Source organism: Lepidochelys olivacea (genome assembly GCF_965140295.1).
Source record: "Lepidochelys olivacea isolate rLepOli2 genome assembly, chromosome: 3".
Taxonomy (NCBI): Eukaryota; Metazoa; Chordata; order Testudines; family Cheloniidae; genus Lepidochelys; species Lepidochelys olivacea.
The window spans coordinates 9,034,157-9,057,066 of record NC_140413.1 but is presented as its reverse complement, the minus strand read 5'-3'; the positions used below and the strand labels follow the sequence as shown (position 1 = coordinate 9,057,066).

Genomic DNA, 22,910 nt, shown 5'->3' with positions numbered 1-22,910 from the left:
TCACTGGAGCAGGGAAACTGGGTCCCCCACCACTCAGATGGGTGCCCTATCTGCCATGCTACAGAGTAATTCTCACTCTCTCCGTGGCCCAGTTACAGCTTCAAAAGGTAAGATTGAGAGAGGCCCACATTAGAATATCCCGTAGCCTGGGGGCTAGAGCACCCTCCTAAGAGAAGGGAGACCTTGGTTCAATTCCTTCTCCCCCTCCTCTTCCAGCCCCCCATCAGGCAGGGAGTGGAATTAAACCCGGTCTCCCACATCCCGTGTGAGTGCTCTAATCACTGAGCTTATAAGGTTGGCAGCTCTTCCTCCTCCAGCCATTGTTTCAGAGAGTTAGGCAGGCACCTAAGCCATTCTTGCAATGAACAGCTTAGGCACCTTAAACTGCCTGATTCCAGGAGTGGGGCTCCCGGCTGTGGATCCCAAGTGGAGATCGACACTTCCCTGCAGCCCAAACTTCAGCACCAAACTCCCTGAGAGGGGCAGGGCTTAGGTCGTACCCCTTTCATTGGCATCTCCATTGGCTAGCTTAGGCAGCTCCCAACCTGCTGAGCTGGCTTTTGTGGATACCATTCTTAGGCACCTATCTCTCCCCATTCATTGTATCAAGAACCTAGGCACCTAATCCAGGCTTTGTGGATCCCATATCGTTCAAGTGATTTTCTAGGTGACTAAAAGTTAGGCGTTTCCACATTGAGTATGGCAACATCCAAAGCCCTTTGTGGATCTGGATCTATAGGCCTATGCCTCAGGCCCCAGATCATGGAGTCTTATGATAAGATCAGAATCTGTGCTGTCATATAAAAAAAATGTTCTAGTCCTATGGGGTATGTCTATACTAGACATTTTAACCTCAAGTTAATTGATTGCTAATTAACTCATTGTCAAGATTGGCCTGGACACTCCCTAAATACTTGCTCCAAACTAAAACTGGGCTTGGAAGCATTCCATTTTTCTCAATAAATGTTGGTAAATGTTCATTTCAACATACACACCCAAACCGACAAAAAATATTTCCATCAATAATAATAGAAATTTACAGATAGGCAAAAAAAAATGCTGTTTGAGAACTTACTAGATTTTGATTTAAAGATATTTACTTTGTATTTTTGACATATAATGTTGACAATTTGTGTTTTAACAGTTATAAATCTTTAACTTAGTAAATATCAGCATTTATTCTCATTAAATAATTATTGTCTGAATCCCTTTATTGCTTCCCCCTCTCCATAATTTCCTACATTTGTGAAAATGTAAATAGATACAAATCGGAAAGAATGACAAACACTGATATTATCCATTGAAATTATAAAAAAAAATGAAAATCGAATTCTGCCAAGCCTAACTGTAATGGCTGATCCAAGAGTGGTGCACAAACATTTAGCAATATTGTTAACCTATCCAACTATACTATCAGCCCAGCAGAAGCAGCTGTCCTATCTCGGGGCCTCTCCTTCTGCCCCACCACCCCCACGAACATGATACAGTTCTGTGGTGACCTAGAATCCTATTTTCGACGTCTCCGACTCAAGGAATATTTCCAAAATACCTCTGAACAACATACTAATCCACAGAGGCCTCCCTACCAACACTACAGAAAGAAGGATTCTAGGTGGACTCCTCCTGAAGGTCGAAACAGCAGACTGGACTTCTACATAGACTGCTTCCGCCGACATGCACGGGCTGAAATTGTGGAAAAGCAGCATCACTTGCCCCATAACCTCAGCCATGTGGAACGCAATGCCATCCACAGCCTCAGAAACAACTCTGACATCATAATCAAAAAGGCTGACAAAGGAGGTGCTGTTGTCATCATGAATAGGTCGGAATATGAACAAGAGGCTGCTCGGCAGCTCTCCAACACAAGTTTCTACAAGCCATTACCCTATGATCCCACTGAGAGTTACGAAAAGCAACTACAGCATTTGCTCAAGAAACTTCCTGAAAAAACACAAGATCAAATCCACACAGACACGCCCCTGGAACCCTGACCTGGGATATTCTATCTACTACCCAAGATCCATAAACCTGGAAATCCTGGACGCCCCATCATCTCAGGCATTGGCACCCTGACAGCAGGATTGTCTGGCTATGTAGACTCCCTCCTCAGGCCCTACGCTACCAGCACTCCCAGCTACCTTCGAGTCACCACTGACTTCCTGAGGAAACTTCAATCCATCGGTGATCTTCCTGATAACACCATCCTGGCCACTATGGATGTAGAAGCCCTCTACACCAACATTCCACACAAAGATGGACTACAAGCCGTCAAGAACACTATCCCCGATAATGTCACGGCTAACCTGGTGGCTGAACTTTGTGACTTTGTCCTTACCCATAACTATTTTACATTTGGGGACAATGTATACCTTCAGATCAGCGGCACTGCTATGGGTACCCGCATGGCCCCACAGTATGCCAACATTTTTATGGCTGATTTAGAACAACGCTTCCTCAGCTCTCGTCCCCTAATGCCCCTACTCTACTTGCGCTATATTGATGACATCTTCATCATCTGGACCCATGGAAAAGAAGCCCTTGAGGAATTCCACCATGATTTCAACAACTTCCATCCCACCATCAACCTCAGCCTGGTCCAGTCCACACAAGAGATCCACTTCCTGGACACTACAGTGCTAATAAACAATGGTCACATAAACACCACCCTATACCGGAAACCTACTGACCGCTATTCCTACCTACATGCCTCCAGCTTTCACCCTGACCACACCACACGATCTATCGTCTACAGCCAAGCTCTGCGATACAACCGCATTTGCTCCAACCCCTCAGACAGAGACAAACACCTACAAGATCTCTATCAAGCTTTCTTACAACTACAATACCCACCTGCGGAAGTGAAGAAACAGATTGATAGAGCCAGAAGAGTTCCCAGAAGTTACCTACTACAGGACAGGCCTAACAAAGAAAATAACAGAACGCCACTAGCCGTCACCTTCAGCCCCCAACTAAAACCCCTCCAACGCATTATTAAGGACCTACAACCTATCCTAAAGGATGACCCAACACTCTCACAAATCTTGGGAGACAGGCCAGTCCTTGCCTACAGACAGCCCCGCAACCTGAAGCAAATACTCACCAACAACCACATACCACACAACAGAACCACTAACCCAGGAACTTATCCTTGCAACAAAGCCCGTTGCCAACTGTGCCCACATATCTATTCAGGGGACACCATCACAGGGCCTAATAACATCAGCCACACTATCAGAGGCTCGTTCACCTGCACATCCACCAATGTGATATATGCCATCATGTGCCAGCAATGCCCCTCTGCCATTTACATTGGTCAAACTGGACAGTCTCTACGTAAAAGAATAAATGGACACAAATCAGATGTCAAGAATTATAACATTCATAAACCAGTCGGAGAACACTTCAATCTCTCTGGTCACGCAATCACAGACATGAAGGTCGCTATCTTAAAACAAAAAAACTTCAAATCCAGACTCCAGCGAGAAACTGCTGAATTGGAATTCATTTGCAAATTGGATACTATTAATTTAGGCTTAAATAGAGACTGGGAGTGGCTAAGTCATTATGCAAGGTAGCCTATTTCCCCTTGTTTTTTCCTACCCCCCCCCCAGACGTTCTGGTTAAACTTGGATTTAAAGTTGGAGAGTGTTCAGTTTGGAGGAGCTATTGCCAGCAGGAGAGTGAGTTTGTGTGTGTGTGTGTGTCCCCGGGAAAAAAAGGGGGGGGGTGAGAAAGCCTGGATTTGTGCTGGACATGGCCCACCTTGATTATCATGCACATTGTAGGGAGAGTGGTCACTTTGGATGAGCTTTTACCAGCAGGATAGTGAGTTTGTGTGTGTGTTTTTTGGAGGGGGGTGAGGGGGTGAGAGAACCTGGATTTGTGCAGGAAATGGCCCAACTTGATTATCATGCACATTGTGTAGAGAGTTGTCACTTTGGATGGGCTATTGCCAGCAGGAGAGTGAGTTTGTGTGGGGGGGGGTGGAGGGTGAGAAAACCTGGATTTGTGCTGGAAATGGCGCAACTTGATGATCACTTTAGATAAGCTATTACCAGCAGGACAGTGGGGTGGGAGGAGGTATTGTTTCATGTTCTCTGTGTGTATATAAAGTCTGCTGCAGTTTCCACGGTATGCATCCGATGAAGTGAGCTGTAGCTCATGAAAGCTCATGCTCAAATAAATTGGTTAGTCTCAAAGGTGCCACAAGTCCTCCTTTCCTTTTGGCCAACACTCTGGGTTTTATCCAGCCTCATTGCCTCTGCACATACACTTGTCTTAGGGATTCGAGGAACCTGTGCTATGAGGCTCCAGAACCTTTTGGAAAGCCATGCTCATTAGGATTTGCACAACCACTAGGTTGGTCAGAGCCTGAGGCTATGTAAGAGTGGTGCTAGCCCCAACCATCTAAATTCCTATCTGACCACATCTACTGTGGAATCAAGGAACCTCGCTGCTGACTCTTTCAGACGGATTTTGGCCCCAAACTGTCTTTTGGTACATAGTTTAACGATTAAGATAATATTAGTGTAGTTAGAGCTGACTCTTTTTCATTTTACCACTGTCCCAATGAACCCCATTAGTAGGAATATGAAGAGGAACTGCAGACACTTATGGCCAAACAGCACACTACATTATGGAGAGGGACAATTTTGATCAGTGACACCAAGGCAAATTCTGTTCTCCTGAAGGGTGCTGACAGATCTTTAATGTCCTCACGCAGTGGAATGGGCCTTGATTTTTAAGGTCTTATTCAAAAGGCTTCCACACAGTGAAATGGTTAGATTGTACTCGCTTTGTCTGCCTCAGGATAAAGGGCTGAAATGATCCTGTGGGGATTTGAACTTTGACTCTGAAGAGTCTGGCCTTTCCCAACCTGATGCTTAGACCTCTAAGGTTATGACTGCACTGCACTACATCTCAAAGCCTGGGTCAATTGACTTGGGTTTGAGCGGTTTGAGCTGTGGGGCTAAAAATAAAGGTATAGACGTACCCGCTGAGGCTGGAGCCCCTTCCCCACTCGCTGGGTTTCAGAGCCCAGGCTGCAGCCTGAGCAAGAATGTCTACACTGCTATTTTTAGCTGCTCAGCCCAAGCCCCACAAGCCTGAGTCAATTAACTCGGGCTCTAAGAATTGACGCTGCAGGCTTTTCTTTGTAGTATAGACATATCCTGACCTAAGTTGTACCATAAGACTGTAAAATACTACCTGTCCTACAGGGTGAATTCCACTGAATATCATGGAGTTCCTGCAAAAAGACGCTCCCCTTCTTGAAGGGCAGTGGGCATTTTAGGCTCCAGGATGACATACAAATATTGTAGCTAATTATAAATACATTTCAATATTTCATCCACGTTACATCTTTTTTTGCTTGCATGGCTGACTGCTACTACATAATTCACAACATAATCCTCAATAATTTTCAGTCAAGGTTCAAGCAGAAATGTGTCACACCAGGATTATATTATTTATTATTATAATGTAGGATTTAAGACAATATATTTTATCTCAAAGCCTGACATGTTGCACGCAGTTTTCTTGGCTGGCAAATAAATAACTGTGGCTGTTTCAAGATTACCTATAGGTTCAATTCAAATCAGAATTTACTGCGTTTGGTTCTTCTTATCTTATTTGAAACATTGATCATTTTCTTTCTTTTAGATTTTCATGTGTTTTTTCTTCCACACTACAGTTAAGGCACTGTCTTGCATTGAGGACAATGCAGAGCCACACTACCCAAACATCACCCCTGCCTCATTCTCCTAAAGGGTGACGTTTGCAACCCCCCCCCCTTCTAAAGCCAGGGACATGGCCCTATTGCCTCCCTACCCCTTTGCACAGGCTGCCACCAGCAGTGAACTTAATCATGTAGAATTCCTGTGCTTCTTGACTGTAAGGCTCTTAATGTGCTCTGCACCTGTGAAGGAATAGATGGCAGGGACAGTGGGGGTTCTTGACCCCGTCCCTCCCTTGAACAGTTGTGCAGGGAGCGGGCACAATTTGACCCTGAACCTCTACAGAGCTGCACATATGAGGCTCTCCTTTATGATTATTTATAGGCATTTCCACGGCACTCTTCTTAGTTTAGGGGTAAGCCACAAACACTCAGAGCCTGGTACAGACATTCAGGGACCATCCAGACTAGCCTTTACAAAGGAGTGAACTAACCCAAGTTAACTGGCGATCAATTAACTCAGGGTAAAAACTTTAATGAAAACAAGCCCTCAGCACATATTCACAGGTTATGGTGCCAGTGGCTTGCAGTGCTGCCAGCATTGTACCTCCATTTATACATGCATCGCTTTGTTTTTAAAGGAGAACTGAAGGTTTTCATTTGTAAAGGACCACATACTAGAGGAAGAGTTGCATGCACCATCCAGAAACATTGCACTCTTGCATTTCAGTTCCCCAGGTTTGTTGAATCTATTTTGGGATTCCCTTATCCCCTAATGACTTAATATAAAAATTATCAAAGCTCTCAGAAAACAGTCCCTACAAGCCGCATAACCCATTTCCACACAAAGGCTCCCAAAGTATTTTACAGACATTCCTATACAGGAATCATATCATCCATCTCTAATATGCCAGGCAGAGATTAGCAAATAGTTATCTTTAATGGTACATAAGCATTTAAGACAGAAACTAAAAAAGAAGGGAAGTTAGGTAAGCAGAATGAAATTTAATCAGCACCCCGGAGTTAATGTGCCCCATATCTTGTGTAAAGTTTTATGCCACCTTCCTATGCAACAACTAGTCAGGATTCAGTTTTACATCTCATCTGAAAAACGTGACCCTATAGGCACCTCCAGCAGCAACACTGGCCCCCAAGCACCAATCTGGGGTAGGCAAATCAGGACGATATTATCTTTCAGTTCATTCAAAAAAAATCACACCATTTATTGTATAATTTATTCAGCCAGCTACGATACCGTCTGTGCTGGAAATGGCCCTGGCATTTCAAACATTGTTTTTGTAGACCTTAATTAAAAGTATAATTATTTACCCAGAATTTTACAAAGCTTGTCAAGTTTTATACTGAAAAAATTGGCCTCTCTACCCATTTTTATAATCTCATGGAGAAACTCCACTGGATTTTAAATAGCTAAATGTTAAAAACAAAACAAAATTAACCCTACTATGGCACAAAAAGGAAGGATGATTTTCTGGCTAAATTCTGCATTTGGTAGCAGGAAAACTGGTTTCTATTCCTGGCTCTGATACAGATTTCCTATATGACCACTGGGAGTTAGGTGCTTAGATACCTTTAAATAATCTGACCCTAAGTCACTTTTGAAAATGGCACTGTGGGCTTTTAAAAATGTGACCCTTAGGGCCTGTTCCAAAGCCCAATGAAGTCAATGGAAAGATTCCCATTGACTCCAATGAGCATTGGGTTAAGATGCTGAAGCAAGATTTATTTCTTTTTTTTTTAAGTATCCACTGATTTTGGATGCCCAACTTAGGAGACATCTAAGGACCTGATTTTCTGAGGTACTGAGCACTGATGGTTCTAACACTTCTCTCCTCCCTCCCTCCCCCCCCCCCCACACACACAGTGGTGTATGAGGGTAAATCCGTTAATGTGTGAGGTGCTCAGATAATACAGAGACGAATGCTATAGAAAAGTCTAAAATTATCAGTTTTTAAATCCTGAGAAGCATAAAATAAACAATGTTCTTCTATGTGAGATTCCAATTTCCCCCAAAAAACTCCACATCTTTGTTCTCCTGTGATGACTCTATTGTAAGTCAATTAACATCAGTTTGGCTAGCCACTTTAGGCATAATTCTCTTCTCACTTACACCAGTGAAAATTAGGAGTAAACACTACTGAACTCAATGGAGTAACAGCAGTGTGAGTAAGAGAATTAGCCCAATCTGTGATACATTTTTACTTTTTAGCCTCATGAAAATTCTGGCACCCTAAATTCTTCTTTAGGGTCAATATCTGCTAATGCAGACTGCTGAGCGGGGGCCCCAATCCAATGCCTGTTGAAATCAATGACACTTCTTCCACTGACATCAAGAGGTGTTGGATCAGGCTCCAAATGCATAATTATAAGGGGTTTTTTGAGGTGGCTAATATTGATTTGAAGTTGCAATCTGAGTAGATGAAAAAAATGGAATGTCGTATTTTATATACAATGCATGCTATTAAATGGACATTCACACAGAGCTAATTTTCTGCTAGCTCAGGAATTATAAAATAAAAAGAGGGCATAAACAGCCTCTGTGAGTTTCTGAAGGACACAGAACACACTGCTTCCAAAGCCTCATTACTTTTGTTTTCAGGAGCAAAAGGAAAGACATGTGATCCTTTGAAATACAAGAATGTTACAAAGACTTCTGCCAATCAAGGACAGCTTTTTCTTTGCATTAGAGATTTTATTATCCCCTTATTAATGCATAGTGTACCTAAGGAATTGTCCTTGGTAAAGACCCAGTGAAATGCAGCATTTTGTAAATATCTGGGGCCTGATTCCCCATTACTCTGCACCTTGTTCAGTCACTTTCACAGTTCATGGCAACTGCACCTGTATTCCCTCTCTATGGTCCACCCACTCTTAGGCCTCCAGCTCCCGAGCCGTAACCTCTCTTGGGCAGTGACCCGTCTTTCACCCTCCTGACCAGGGTATTTCCAGGCTAAACCGTTCCGTGCCTACATTGCGTTATTCCCCAGCAAGGCAGACCACTTAAACAGACCTGCATTTGCATTTTGCTTACTCTTTGAGAGCTTTAAATGCTGTAATTGCCACAGTTATACATTACCACATAGCTCTTTCTAAGCAAGCACATTTAGTCTTAAGGTCAAAGCGTTACAGAGAAATCATTAAAAACAATAAAAGAACCTTCACACATGCTATTAACCTTAGCAGAGTTCGCCCCAACTTCAACAAAAGCTCTGGCCAGTGACCAATCCATCAAACCCCCACCAACAAGCTTTTCTGCAGGCACAAGTTCATAACAGCTGTTAGCTCAGAACAAGCACATTGACTGGGCCAGGTCCTTCCAATCCTTCCCAAGAAGAATTGGGGCTCCCCTTGGAAAGAAGGTTTGTTGGATCAGAAAGAAGGCCCTGACTCAGTTTTAATGCAGGCTATTTAACCAAAATTCCTTTATTTGTCTGTTGGTCCCTGGAGAATGCAGTTTGAACCAGTATATGCAAGCCTCTCTCCAGGGGGTTGTAGTTCTGTGGAGATGTTACGTGAGACAATTTGCTTAACCGCACCCTCCTGCACTGTTTGTAGTTCCTGTATGACTGTGGTCCCCCTAGACATGGAATTACATACAATCCCTGGCTCACAATGATACATAAACTTAATCCAGTAGAGTTTAACTTTGTTCATTAATGTTTGTCCAAGATATTGCAGGAAATTGCCATGTCTGTCACAGTCATTGACACCAATGCAAAATAGGTATGAAATTCTACCATATCCGAATAGTAGCATTTTACACCCACTTTGCACTGGTGTCAATGATGACACAATGGAGGGCAACACAGAATCAGGTTCCTAGACTTTATTTTAAGGTTTTTATGACTACTCTAATATGACTAACCTGATATTCTTCTTTGAGAAAAGAACTGATCTTTTAGATAAGGGAAATAAGGTAGATCTAATACACTTGGACTTCAATAAAGCATTTGACATAGTACCACATGGGAAATTATTAGTTAAATTGGGTAAACTGGGAATTAGTAAGAATTGTAAGATAGGTAAGGAACTGGCTAAAGGCAAGAAGGCAATGGTGAATTATCCAGACTGGGGGACGGTATCCAGTCGAGTTCCTTAAGGATCAGTCTTGGGACCAATCTTATTTAATATTTTTACTAATGACCTTGGCACAAGGAGGAGTGTGCTAATGAAATGTGCTGATGATTCAAAGTGGGAGGCATCATCGATACAGAGGGAAATTGGAATATTATAAGGAAGAAATGGATGACCTTGAAGACTGGAGTGACAGAAATGGAATGAAATTTAATAGTACAAAGTACAAGGTCATGCACTTAGGATCTAATAATAAGAATTTCTGCTATAAACTGTGGGCTCATCAGTTGGAAGTGATAGAGGAGGAGAGAGACGAGTGGGTTGATCACAGGATGATGCTGAGCCACCAATGTAATGCAGCTGTAAAAATGGCAAATGCAATCCTAGGATGTCTCTGGCAAGGCATTTTAAGCAGAGACAAAGTATCAATGCCTTTGTACAAGGCAGTATTCATAATCTGGAATACTGTGTACTATTCTGGTCACCCATGTTCAAGGAAAATGAATTCAAACTAGAACATGTGCAGAGAAGAGCTACTAGGATGACTGGGGGAGAGAGGGCCTATCTCATAAGAGGAAATTAAGAATTTGCTGGTTCATCCTAGCAAAACAAAGGCTGAGAGGAGATATAATTGATCTCTACAAATACCTCAGGGGGGTAAATGCCAGGGAGGAAGAATCTAAAGGACAATGTTGGCACCAGAGCAAATGGGTAAAAACTGGCCATGAACAAATTCAGGCTGGAAATTAAAAGAAGGTTTCTCATTAACAGAAGAGCCGGGGCCTGACAAGAGATGCAGGAGCTGACCTGGAGTACTGTGGTGTGGCAAGGGATGTCGGGGCTGTATTTGATGTAATGTCTGGATACGGCTGAGGAACTTGGCGTTTGGACTTGTTTTCTTACAGTTTACGTGCCCAGGACTTTTGGAATAAATTAGCCCAATAAGAGCTATTGGCACTAAGAAAGACAGATGGGACTGGTCTAGGGGCCTCTGAAAGGGGGGACTGCAGTAGGCACACTTGTCGTGCTCTGGCCTGCTGGCGGAGGGCACTCCAGGCAGGGCTGACCCATGACAATTATGGGGAAGAATATGGGCACCTGGTCTGGCACAGGGAAGCGTGACATGATTTAATCCCAGGAGCGAGCCACCTCATAACAGTGTCTCACCGGCCTCAGAGGGGAACCCATGGCTTATTCCCTGAATGGCGTTTCTGCTGTTACTTTTCATAATTTTGCATTGCAACTCGTCATATCATAAACATTCTGCTAACAAGCAGCTTACGTCATTCATCAATCTGTTCAGATTTGTCTGACAACCAGCCCATATAATTTCTCTTTAAAACCTATGGGGTGGATCTGTAGGAGGAGCTCTCCCATGCCCCCTTTTGCCTCTGTCATCCCAAAACCTTTGGATATAAATTTGATATCTGGTCCTGCAACTCCCAATTCCCATCCAGTTTCTAGGGAGTGTGTGTGGTGCCCCTTTGTCCTTCAAGGTGTCGGCTGCCCTGGCAGTGGGCTGAGGTTCCCTTCCCCACACTTGGAGCATTCCAGGAAGCAACTCGGGACAAAAGGGAGAAATAAGGCAAGGCTGGCTCCCTGTGAAACAGCTCTCAACCATGCACTGCTTTTAACCGCAGAGGGGTTGGGCAAGCAGTCCCTTTGGCCTAACCACAGCTTCTTGGGGATATGGGGGAAGAGTATTGATCCCCCGACACTGAGTCCAGGTGAGCAGTAGTTCTTCCCCCACCAGGCTCAAGGTCCTTTACATTACCACACACCATCAGACAAAGTTCCCACTTCTTCCTGGCTATAGTTACCACTGTCATCTCCCAAGCAGCTGTCGCACACATTATCTGGGCATTTCGCACCTTTGGGTGGGTGCCATAGACTTGGCAAGGCATTGAAACTGCCTCACTGTCCCTGGTGTTGGCTGAACACACCGTCATCACCGTGCTCTCTGCTGCCTTTGGAGCCTGCGGTTTGGGATCTTGCCAGCCTGCAGGGTCCTAGAGCCTGAGGTTTGGGACCTTTCCAGACTGCAGGGTCCTAGAGCCTGCGCTCCAGCCCGAACCCAGAGTCTACCCAGCAATGAAACAGCCCCGCAGCCTGAGCCCCACAAGCCTGGGTCGGCTGGCCCAGGCCAGTCGTGGGTTTTTCTTTGCTATGGAGACACACCCAGAGACTTTCCCTTCAGGTCAGTATGACTCCTTGATCCCATGGAGCAGGAAGCTGTCTCACTCCCCCACGCAGACACCCCCACCCCAGTCTCAGGTATTTGTCTGCATACACTGTGAAGGTAACTTGCTCTCAACTCTGTTTCCTCTCGGATACTGAATGGTGGGATCTACATGGTCGCTTGGGAAGCTTTTTGAAATACTTTTGCTCGGGTTTACACTTTTGCTCTTAAGTTGAAAGCCAGGAGCAGGTCTGTTAGTTTGTCTTGGTAAAGTTAGTTAGTTAGCAAGTATGCTAATGAGCAACTCAAGAAAGAGCAGCTGCTGAGCTGGTGTGGGCAGCAAGGTTTGTCTGCTGCTGGTCAGAAGAAATTGGAGCTGGTGGCCATGCTGGGCTCATGTGCCTTGAGGAAGGATGGGGCACCTGCTCCAAACCAAGGGCCAGAAGGGGTCCCTTTTCCTTCTACAGGGCATGCAGGTGACCAGTGGGATGGTCCCACAGATGGCCCAGCACATGTAGTGGCTAGGGCAAGAGGTCCAGAGCTGTGGAGGCTGGCATGGAAAAGACTGCTTGTGCAGGAGTGACAGATGGAGCTGGAGCCAGGCACCAGAGTGAGGAGACAGAGCTGAGGCAATAGAAGGTTGCTGACCAGGACAAACACAGGCAGCCTGAACAGGAGGAGAGGGCCAAGCCATGCTCCGGGAATCCAGGCAGAAGGATATAAGGATTTGCCTGATCAGGGGCTGGCAAGCAAACAGATGGGGGTATGATGGACTTCATTGCCCTGCTTGTAGCCTGAGTAAATATGAATACCAAAAAAGGTTCTCAAAAAGAAAAAGAGGACTTGTGGCACCTTAGAGACTAACAAATTTATCTGAGCATAAGCTTTCGTGAGCTACAGCTCACTTCATCAGATGCATTCAGTGGAAAAGAAGGTTCTGAGATTCTGACTGAGAGATTGTGGGAAGTTATTTTTCCTCATGTGTTATTTTGTGTAATGATGTAACAGGGTTAAACCCTCAGATCTCAGCTGTGAACCAATCAAGGCCAGCTTCAGTAGCCATGCTCACTGTCTACCCTCACTGGGGAATCTGAGTCAGTGCTGAGTGTGTCTCTGGCCAAGAGTCCTGCTCAGCTGGTGAGACACTGACACAGCTAGAAGATGCTGCGGACCAGAACTCTGCTGGGAGCAGGGATGACTGTGGCACAGTAATATGACAATTTGGGAGTTCTAGCAGTAACACTTCCGAATTGTGGATTATTTCATGAAACTATGTCATGAAGTTACTGTGTCATGGAAAGCTACATGTATGTAGATCAACCATGAGTTAGCATGGTTGTCTCATGTCTCTGCCGGGCCAGAGACAATAGGGTGATCATCACTCAACCATCGTGTGCTCAGAGTAAAACACTTTGGGACAAAAGGTTTGCTCCAGCTAGGAGAGGACACTTTCTCCAATTGTCTGAAGGGAGGGGGTGGGAGAAGGGGAAAGGTACCAAAAGACAGAAGAAAAGAAGCAGGTGACACCAGCTGGAGTCTATAAAGGAATTCACGGGGGAGAGCCATTTTGCACCAGATCAAGATGAGGGAAGCTGCTGCAAGGACAGCATATGCAAGGGGATAGAGGAGTCTGCCTGCCTGCTGGAACACAGATGAGCCCACTACCAAGGGACTAATGAAGGACTTTGTATTTAGGATGGTCAGTTCTTTCCTGTGCTTTATCTGTTACATAAATAGCAATGTGCTAGGATTGGTGCAAAGCCTTTCTTCCAGCACATGTTAAGCATTCACAACTACACATTGCCCCTGAGCGAGTTATACTGTAACCAGAAGCTGCACACCTTTGGGATGGAGTCCTGGGAGAGGAACGTGTTTAGGTACTGGGAAGCCTGAAGTGTTAGTGCTGTGCCTAAATATGCAGGGCGGGGATGGCAGACAGGCTCCAGAAGCTGCACACACAGCCTTGGGGATCCAGAACACACAGGCTTGGTTTCCACTCACAGCATTGTTAGTAGAATGGCCAGGAGGGAGCACTAGCTAGGATCTGTGATAGACTGGATCTCTGGGCCCCACCTCCACTTATCTCACCCATGTTAACTTGACATGCCCAGCCGGGTTTGATGCCTGCAAGCCCTTTTCCTTCAGGAGCCTCTCACAGAATAAAGTTTGCAGTGACAAGAAGCAGCATCTTCAAAACAAAGCATTTATTTTTCCTTGATCCAAACATATGTAGCACATGGAGCAAAGGTGTTTCACATTTCATCTTACCTGCCCCTTCATCTTTCCTTGCCAGCTTTTGTAAGCTCTGATTCACAGGGCATGTGACACTATTTCACAGAGTATGTCTCAGAAACTCCCCTCGGGATGCTATTGACTCCCCACTCAACACCCCCATCTTCTCTAGGCCAGCATCTTTAAGGTTTTAGCATCTCCTATGATCCTAGGTTTAGGTCTGGAAGCAGTGTACTTTGCTAGACTAGAGGGTGCCAGGACAGGGGTTCTTTCCCACTTAATAGCTTCCCCAAAAATCCAGTGTATTTCCTATGATAGCACCTTATCTTTGTAATGGTTTTGTTTCCTGTTGGTTTTCCCGTTATAGGCTCCTTTGATTTAATTCTCTCCTTTCAGGATAACACCACACTGGTAAACTGAGGTGCATATAAGTATAAAAAATAATACCTGTAACCCCCTTTTTCTCCACACCTCCTTCATCATAAAATTCCAAATGACATGGTATGCGGATTAGTGACAACCATGATTTTCTTATATGGCCACAGATTTGTTACACTGCTTCCAAAATTGCAAGAATATTAACATAATCATGAAAACAATTAACTTACTACATTCTTAACTTGAATATAACTTTGCAAAATACTACACAATAGGCAAAAGCTCTATACAAAGAATTAGGAGGGTAAGATCCCCTGACATTTTTCAGTTAAAGTGTGGCCACTAATTTCCAGACTGGAACTTAGAAGGGTGTTTCTAACCATGAAAGGAGTGAGGTTCTGGAATAGCTGCCCGATCAATGTTGTGGGAGCAACAACTTAATTAATTTTGGGAAAGAGCTGGACAAATTTATTAGTGCAATTGTATGACAGAGTTGTTTGTGATAGTAAGGGACAGGGATCAGCAGCCCTTGAGATATATACCGGAAATGAGCCCATGTTTCTAAAAGCTCATGCTTCAGGGTTTTAAGCAAGTCACCTGCAGCTTTCAGGAAGGGTTTCAGAGTGACAGCCGTGTTAGTCTGTATTCGCAAAAAGAAAAGGAGTACTTGTGGCACCTTAGAGACTAACCAATTTGTTTGAGCATAAGCTTTCGTGAGTGATCACTTTAGATAAGCTATTACCAGCAGGAGAGTGGGGTAGGGGGAGAGAAAACCTTTTGTAGTGGTAAACACCCATTTTTTCATGCTTTGTATGTATAAGAACATCTTCTGTATTTTCCACAGTATGCATCCAATGAAGTGAGCTGTAGCTCACGAAAGCTTATGCTCAAATAAATTGGTTAGTCTCTAAGGTGCCACAAGTACTCCTTTTCTTTTTTCAGGAAGGGGTTTCACCCCCACCCCTCCAAGTGTATTCTGTTTGTTTGTTTTTCCTTTCCTCTCCTTCCTCTGAAGCATCAGGAATGGCCACCACTGAAGATGGGACATTGGACAGGATGGGCCAGGGTTCTAAAGTGGCATTCTCTCTTTCAGGTGCTTGGCTGCCTGTTTCTAGCTCACATGCTCATGGTCTAACTGAGCACCATCTGTAAAGTCAGGAAGGAATTTTACCTGAGGTCAGATTTGCAGTGACTTTTTTTTTTTTAACTTTTTCTGAAGCATGTGGGTCTGGGTCACCTGCCAGGATTATCAGGATACAGCTCAATCACTTCCCTGCCATTGCAGGGGCCTCAGGCATTGGTGTACCTCGGCCCCCTCCTATTCTCTGATGGTGACACATGATAGGCTAGTCTCCTGAGGGCTGTAATATTTTAGTCTAGTTTCGGTTGTTGAGTTTAGTGGGCAGCTGCTGGGTGGTGTTGGTGACCTGTGACATACAGGAAATCAGACTCCATGATCTGGTGCTCCCTTCTGGCCCTAAGCTCTATGCCTGCATGATTCTATTACACTAATCCTTAGAATAAGGAAGTAACAGGCTGAGAGTTATAGTTTGAAAGCGGAGAGCGAAAAGAAATGGAAATCATGTATCTCTTTAATAAACATGCCTTTAATAAACAAGTTTCAGAGTGGCAGCTGTGCCCACGAAAGCTTATGCTCTAATGAATTTGTTAGTCTCTAAGGTGCCGCAAGTACTCCTGTTCTTTTTATTAAAAAAGGCTCCTTGCCTTCTACAATGTCTTTACAGATTAATTTCCTCCTTCCAGGTTTATAGAGAGATGAGTGTCCATTTTTACAGTGTCTTATGACTATATGACAAATTGACCATCTAGCTGCTTCACAGATGTGCTCAGTTAGGGCATCATTCACCTGCCCAAGATGTTGGAGAGTAATGAGCATTAATTCCTTCTGGAGGGATGTTCTCTCTGGCACGCTATGCTTCCAAAATATGCTTCTTGCAACATCTGGCAATTTTGCTTTAGATATTTCCTCTAAAATTTAGGTCACAGCACATGCACCTGGTACAACATTCTGAAGTCTTATGAACTCTTCAGCTACAGATTTAAATGTCTCCTGACATATAAAAGTATGGCTAAGATGTTTCTTTTGCTCAGGATGTGGATAGTAATATGTTAGAAAGCATATTTTCTACAGACCATAAAAAATAAATCTTATGGGTGAACTGTAGTTCTTGGAACTTCATTTTCTTGGTGAAAAGTGCATAATTCATCATTAATAGAGCTTTCACTTGTTATATTCACCTGACAGTAGTGATGGCCATCAGGAATGCCACTGCCTTGATCAAAAAGTACAGCAAAAATTCACTGATTCTCAGGAAGAGGTTAGAAAGTTGTGTTGAGGCAGCAATTGCTAAAGCAGAAATATGTCGTCTTAAACTCAGATCTTGGTAGTAAATAAAAGAGAAAATTTGACAAATATTTCTGGCCCCAATACAGCAATGCACTTAAACATGTGTGTAACTTTGAACAAGTGAACAGGCCCACTGAAGTTACATGTGCTTTGCTGGCTCAAGGCCTTTACTTGTAATTTTTAAAACTATAACTATATCCTCTTGCTGATTTGGGGTCCTAACATACTTTTTTTCAAATTTTTGTACCCCTTTAAATATTGTCTTTGTTCAGATATTTTTGTTAAAAATAGCCCAGTTTGTAAAGATTTTCCCCCCACAGGCAAAATGTTTCAATCATTGAAAACTTTTATTGCCAGATAAACAGGGAAATTGCTTGGACAGCAACTTAATGGAGGAGTTCTGCTCTACCATGCATGACACCTAGGTTTGATTCCCAATGCTTCATTTGCTTGAGCAGCAGGAGCTGGGAACACTTCTCCATCTCACTTCAAGTGTCATAATGATTTCATTATATGAGTCCATAGTAACCCCTGTGAGATTGTGTGCAGTAACTATGCACCTACTGTGAGTTATCATTCTAGGTGTTCTTTGATTGGTTGATGCAAGATGGGTCAACAGGTCACTAGTTGGTTAGTGTTAATGCATTTGCCACTAGTGTGCCACATTTGAAATCTAGACTCCCACAGTGGTAAAAAATAAGGAAGCATTTCCTTATTGTAATGAACAGCATGTATATCATGTAATGCAGCTGGGCCATGGTAAATAGAGTAACTGTTTTAAGTGAATTGGAATAATCTGAGGACAGCTTAATCTCTCAGATGTGATGTTCTCTCATAATGGGAAAACCTGCAGGAATAATTACAGCGCGCACACACCCTCTAAGTACCTGGATCAAAACAGGAAGTCATATCAAAGTAAATGACATAGAATCGGCATTGGCATCAGTGAGGCTGCTTCTCAGAAACTAGAGCTATATAACGAGCTGTATTACACACGTTGGGAAAAGGGTTATCTTTTGCATCTCCATGTAGACCTGACATTAAACATAATACTAGTTTACAAATAAATCTAAACATATCTGAGTAATGGGAATATTTACTGAAAGCAGGTTACACTTCTAAAATCATATGTTTACTGATACATTTCCTTTTAGATATTAATAAAGAGGTTACTTCTAGTAATTACTGTTCTTCAAGAGTTGCCTCTAAGCATTCACATTTATAGGATTTGGCACCTCTAGTGTCAAGCTGAGGAACTGTATGACAAAGCCATGTCCACTGGCGGAGTGCAAGAGTGCTGTCAGGCTAGATGACATCATTGGCTCTGTCTATATAAGGTAGCACATCCTGTCTCCGACCTACTCAGTTCCTTCTTCCTAGCCCACAGAGTCCTAAAATACAAAGAACTCCAAGGCAGAGAGAAGGCAGGTGGATACTAGGAAGACACTGATGCAACTCTCAAAGAACAAATAATTTACATGTTGGTAATCCCTCTTTCTTTTTTGAGGACTTCTGTGCGTTCCCACTTCTGGCAGATTAGCAAGGACTGTCTCCAACAGAGGATGGTGGGCAAAGATTTCTAGGCAAAAATGGACTGTAGCTTCACCTTACCAAAGTGAACATTGGATTTGGTTGTCAAGTCCAATGAATAATGCTTATCAAAAGGAAGAATTGAACTGCATGTTGCTGCTTTGAAAAACTCTACAATAGTAGAGTAGACCAGTGACGTGTTTTTAAGCCAAGTACTACTGGTTTTGGAGCTAAAATATAACAATGGTTAGAACAAGTTTTGAAAGAGAGCAGTTAAGGACACAGAGGTAAACAATAATGGTAATAAAATACAACATGGTGTTACAAAAGGTAAGTCATGCCAGTCCAACCTGATCTCTTTCTTTGAGAAGATTACTGCATTTCCTTTGTCTAGAAAATCGGTTGATCTAATCCACTTGGTACTCCTGAGGGCGTTCTGCACCAAAAAATTAAAAATTCTGGGCCATTTTTTTTTAAAATTCTGCACACTATATTTTAAAATTCTGCAAGTATTATTTGTCAATAAATAAAGGCAGAAGCTCCAGCATGGTCATGGGGAACAGAGGCTACTGGCTCCACAAAGGTGTGAGGTCACCCTGAAGCTTCCCCACCCCTCCACCCCGGGGACACAACTCAGTGATGAGGCTGCACGTGACCCTGACATAGCACAAGGCCTGGGCCTGCCCCAGAAACACCCTGGGGCCCTGCCCCTCTCTGCCAGGCACACCAGGCGTGGGGCAGGCAGGTTCAACCAGGCAGGATCCAAGTGTGGAGGGACTCAGTGTAGGGGATCCAGGTGTGCGGTGAGAGGGTTCTGTGTGGGACAGTCTTGGTGCAGGCAGCTCAGTGGAGGTCTAGGTGTGGGGGGATCTGGATACACAGAGGCTCGTTGCGGGAGTTCCAGGGGCAATGGGATTCTGCAGGGGCTTGCAGGAGACTTGCCTCACCATGACAACCTGAGTCTCTCTTGATTTTCGGTAGGACCTTGCTGATGAGTGGAATCGGAGGAAACCTGTATATCAGGCTTCCTGCCAATGGCAAGAGGAAGGCATCGGAGAAGGAGCCCGTGCCCAGACCCCCTTTGGAGCAAAATCTGTGGCACCTCCTGTTCTGGACCTAGACAAATTGGAGGATTGGGCCAAAAGAAATCTGATGAGGTTCAATAAGGATAAGTGCAGGGTCCTGCACTTAGGACGGAAAAACCCAATGCACAGCTACAGACTAGGGACCGAATGGCTAGGCAGCAGTTCTGCGGAAAAGGACCTAGGGGTGACAGTGGACGAGAAGCTGGATATGAGTCAGCAGTGTGCCCTTGTTGCCAAGAAGGCCAATGGCATTTTGGGATGTATAAGTAGGGGCATAGCGAGCAGATCGAGGGACGTGATCGTTCCCCTCTATTCGACATTGGTGAGGCCTCATCTGGAGTACTGTGTCCAGTTTTGGGCCCCACACTTCAAGAAGGATGTGGATAAATTGGAGAGAATCCAGCGAAGGGCAACAAAAATGATTAGGGGACTAGAACACATGACTTATGAGGAGAGGCTGAGGGAGCTGGGATTGTTTAGCCTGCAGAAGAGAAGAATGAGGGGGGATTTGATAGCTGCTTTCAACTACCTGAAAGGGGGTTCCAAAGAGGATGGCTCTAGACTGTTCTCAATGGTAGCAGATGACAGAACGAGGAGTAATGGTCTCAAGTTGCAGTGGGGGAGGTTTAGATTGGATATTAGGAAAAACATTTTCACTAAGAGGGTGGTGAAACACTGGAATGCGTTACCTAGGGAGGTGGTAGAATCTCCTTCCTTAGAGGTTTTTAAGGTCAGGCTTGACAAAGCCCTGGCTGGGATGATTTAACTGGGAATTGGTCCTGCTTCGAGCAGGGGGTTGGACTAGATGACCTTCTGGGGTCCCTTCCAACCCTGATATTCTATGATTCTATGATTCTGCCTGGTGGCGAACAAATCCACTTGGGGAGTTCCCCACCTCTGGAAGATCGTTCTGGCTACATGCGGGTGGAGCACCCACTCGTGGTGACAGGATGAGTCCCTGCTTAGGTGATCTGCTAGTGTGTACTTGGCACCTGGAAGGTGATCCGCTTCTAGATGAATTCTGTGGTCGATGCAGAAGTCCCAGAGATGGAGTTCCTCTTGGCAGAGGGCCGAGGATCATGCTCCCCCTTGTCTGTTGATGTAGAACACTGAAGCTATCTTGTCCGTCAAGACTCTGACCATTCTGCTCGACAGGTGAGGTAGGAAGTCCGCAAGCCCTGCGCACCACCCTGAGATCTTTGACATTTATGTGTAGCGTCATTTCCTCTGGGGACTACATTTCCTGGGTCTGGAGAGTGCTGAGGTGCACTCTACAGCCAAAGTCCAAGGCGTCCGAAACCAACTTGACTGAGTGAGGAGTGCTGACAAAAGGAACTCCTTCCAGGACTTACCCAGGGTTGGTCCACCATCACAGCGAGGTAAGTATCGTCACTGGAATGGTAACAACCTTTTCCAGGTGGTCCCTTGACAGGGAGTAGACTGTCACCAGCCATTGCTGGAGCGGTCGCATCTGGAGCCTGGTGTGTGTGGCGCACCACATATGTGCACGCTGTCATGTGACCTAGGCGACGCAGGCAAACCCTGGTCATGGTCAGGGGAAACATGAAGACTTCCGCGATTGTCCAGGTAAGGATAAATATGTCCTTTCATCTGAGATGTGCTACAACTACCGGGAGGTATTTTGTGAAGACCCTTGGGGCAGTGAGAAGACCAAATGGGAGGACATAAAATTGGAAGGGTCACCTGTCAACCAATGAGAAGTCAATGGGCTTACACAGTAATAGTGACTTATTTTGTGAGTGAGTAAAGGTATCAGAATCTGTCCTTTAGGCAGAAAGGAAGGAAGAAACGAGTCAACTGAGAAAGGTATGCAAATAAACTAGATAAAACTTTCACCACAAATATTTGAGTGTAGTGGAGGTCTAGGGTCATAAATCACTTCCAGAATTTTGTATAAAGCACTGAGCTATGTCACAGGGCCTATCATACGCAAATAACTGCTACTCCGTATTTATACAAAACACTTAAAATAAAGGATTAAACATACTGTTTGTCAAACTAAGGAAAAATACTTGCAATACCCACTTTTTTGGTCATACACTTCACCAAAAACCCAACTGTTTTTTGTTGGTTATGATGATTAAAAAATGGCTATAACAGTCCAGATTGTGAAACCCTAAGGAGTGTTGCTGAAATCAAGAAGTTTGGCATGCATTCTCTCCATACAGTTTAGTGTTTTTCTTTTAGACATGATATCTTACCAAATAAAACCATCTGTGTTCCCTCTGGGAAAGGTTCCACTGTTCTGTTTCCATTGACATGGTGTTTAGCTAAAAGGCAAGAAGAAAAGAAAAGTGTAGTAAAATATCGATTGCTATGGAAACACAAATACTCTTTTCAAAATGGCTCTAGGAGAGCCTGAAATTTGAGTGGTCAATAACTATGGCACAGATGTACGTTAAGTTTTGCTTACTAATCTGTATGTCAAAAATATATCAGGTTTCAGAGTGGTAGCCGTGTTAGTCTGTATGAGCAAAAAGAACGAAGAGTACTTGTGGCACCTTAGAGACTAACAAATGTATTTGAGCATAAGCTTTCATGGGCTAAAGCCCACTTCATCGGATGCACTGATGAAATGGGTTTTCGCCCACGAAAGCTTATGCTAAAATACATTTGTTAGTCTCTAAGATGCCACAAGTACTCCTCATTCTTTTAAAAAAATATATCAATTCACCTCTCAGTGTGGGCTGTTATCCCATAAGAAGACCTGTATAACCCTAGTGATGTCTGAATTTAAGTAAGAAGGGCCTGTTTTTCCAGAGGTTCTAAACCCCACAGTTCCCTTGGACAAACTGGAGTTCCACTTCGGTTTTATATTTCGGACAACTTGTCTATTTCTAACATGACATAGAGTAAGCATTATATAAACATGAATAATCATCATCATCACAGTCACAAGTGAAGCATTCTTAAAAGTGGAATTCTGACCTGTACAGAGGACGCAGGAAAAATGTAATCTTGTATTGTTACTGCTGTTACTACCTTTTGACATGACCACACATGTGAATTTTGACTTTTTTCCATGCTGCCTATCAGTAAGCTAAATTAAAAATTCATGCATCATATTCTAATGTCACATTAATTCAATAAATATCACTTCAATAATAGGCAATGGTGTATATAGTTCATTCTGTTTCTACTTTACAGATTACCCATACTTTATACTGTTATAAGATTACTACATTATTTCCATCATTGGAAGCTATACAATGGATCAGATGTGACTACTACTTCAGTTTACTAAAGCTTAACCTGGGAGGGAGAATGCCGGGGGCCAGGAGAGGGAAAACAACAAGTCTGATTTTCACTGGCTCCATTCACTGTACAATTCAAAATCGATAGCAGTTCCAC

General features: G+C 43.9%; 1 protein-coding gene across 3 annotated transcripts in view; it reads right to left on the bottom strand.

The window, feature by feature from the left end:
- The window catches only part of MSRA (methionine sulfoxide reductase A), a 452,006-nt gene that overhangs the window by 234,891 nt on the left and 194,205 nt on the right, over nt 1-22,910 (bottom strand). For all 3 annotated transcript variants that reach the window (XM_084624989.1, XM_084624991.1, XM_084624990.1), the window contains exon 2: nt 21,761-21,829. In XM_084624989.1, coding sequence (XP_084481115.1) covers nt 21,761-21,829 — 69 coding nt within the window. The remainder of the gene's footprint in view (nt 1-21,760; nt 21,830-22,910) is intronic.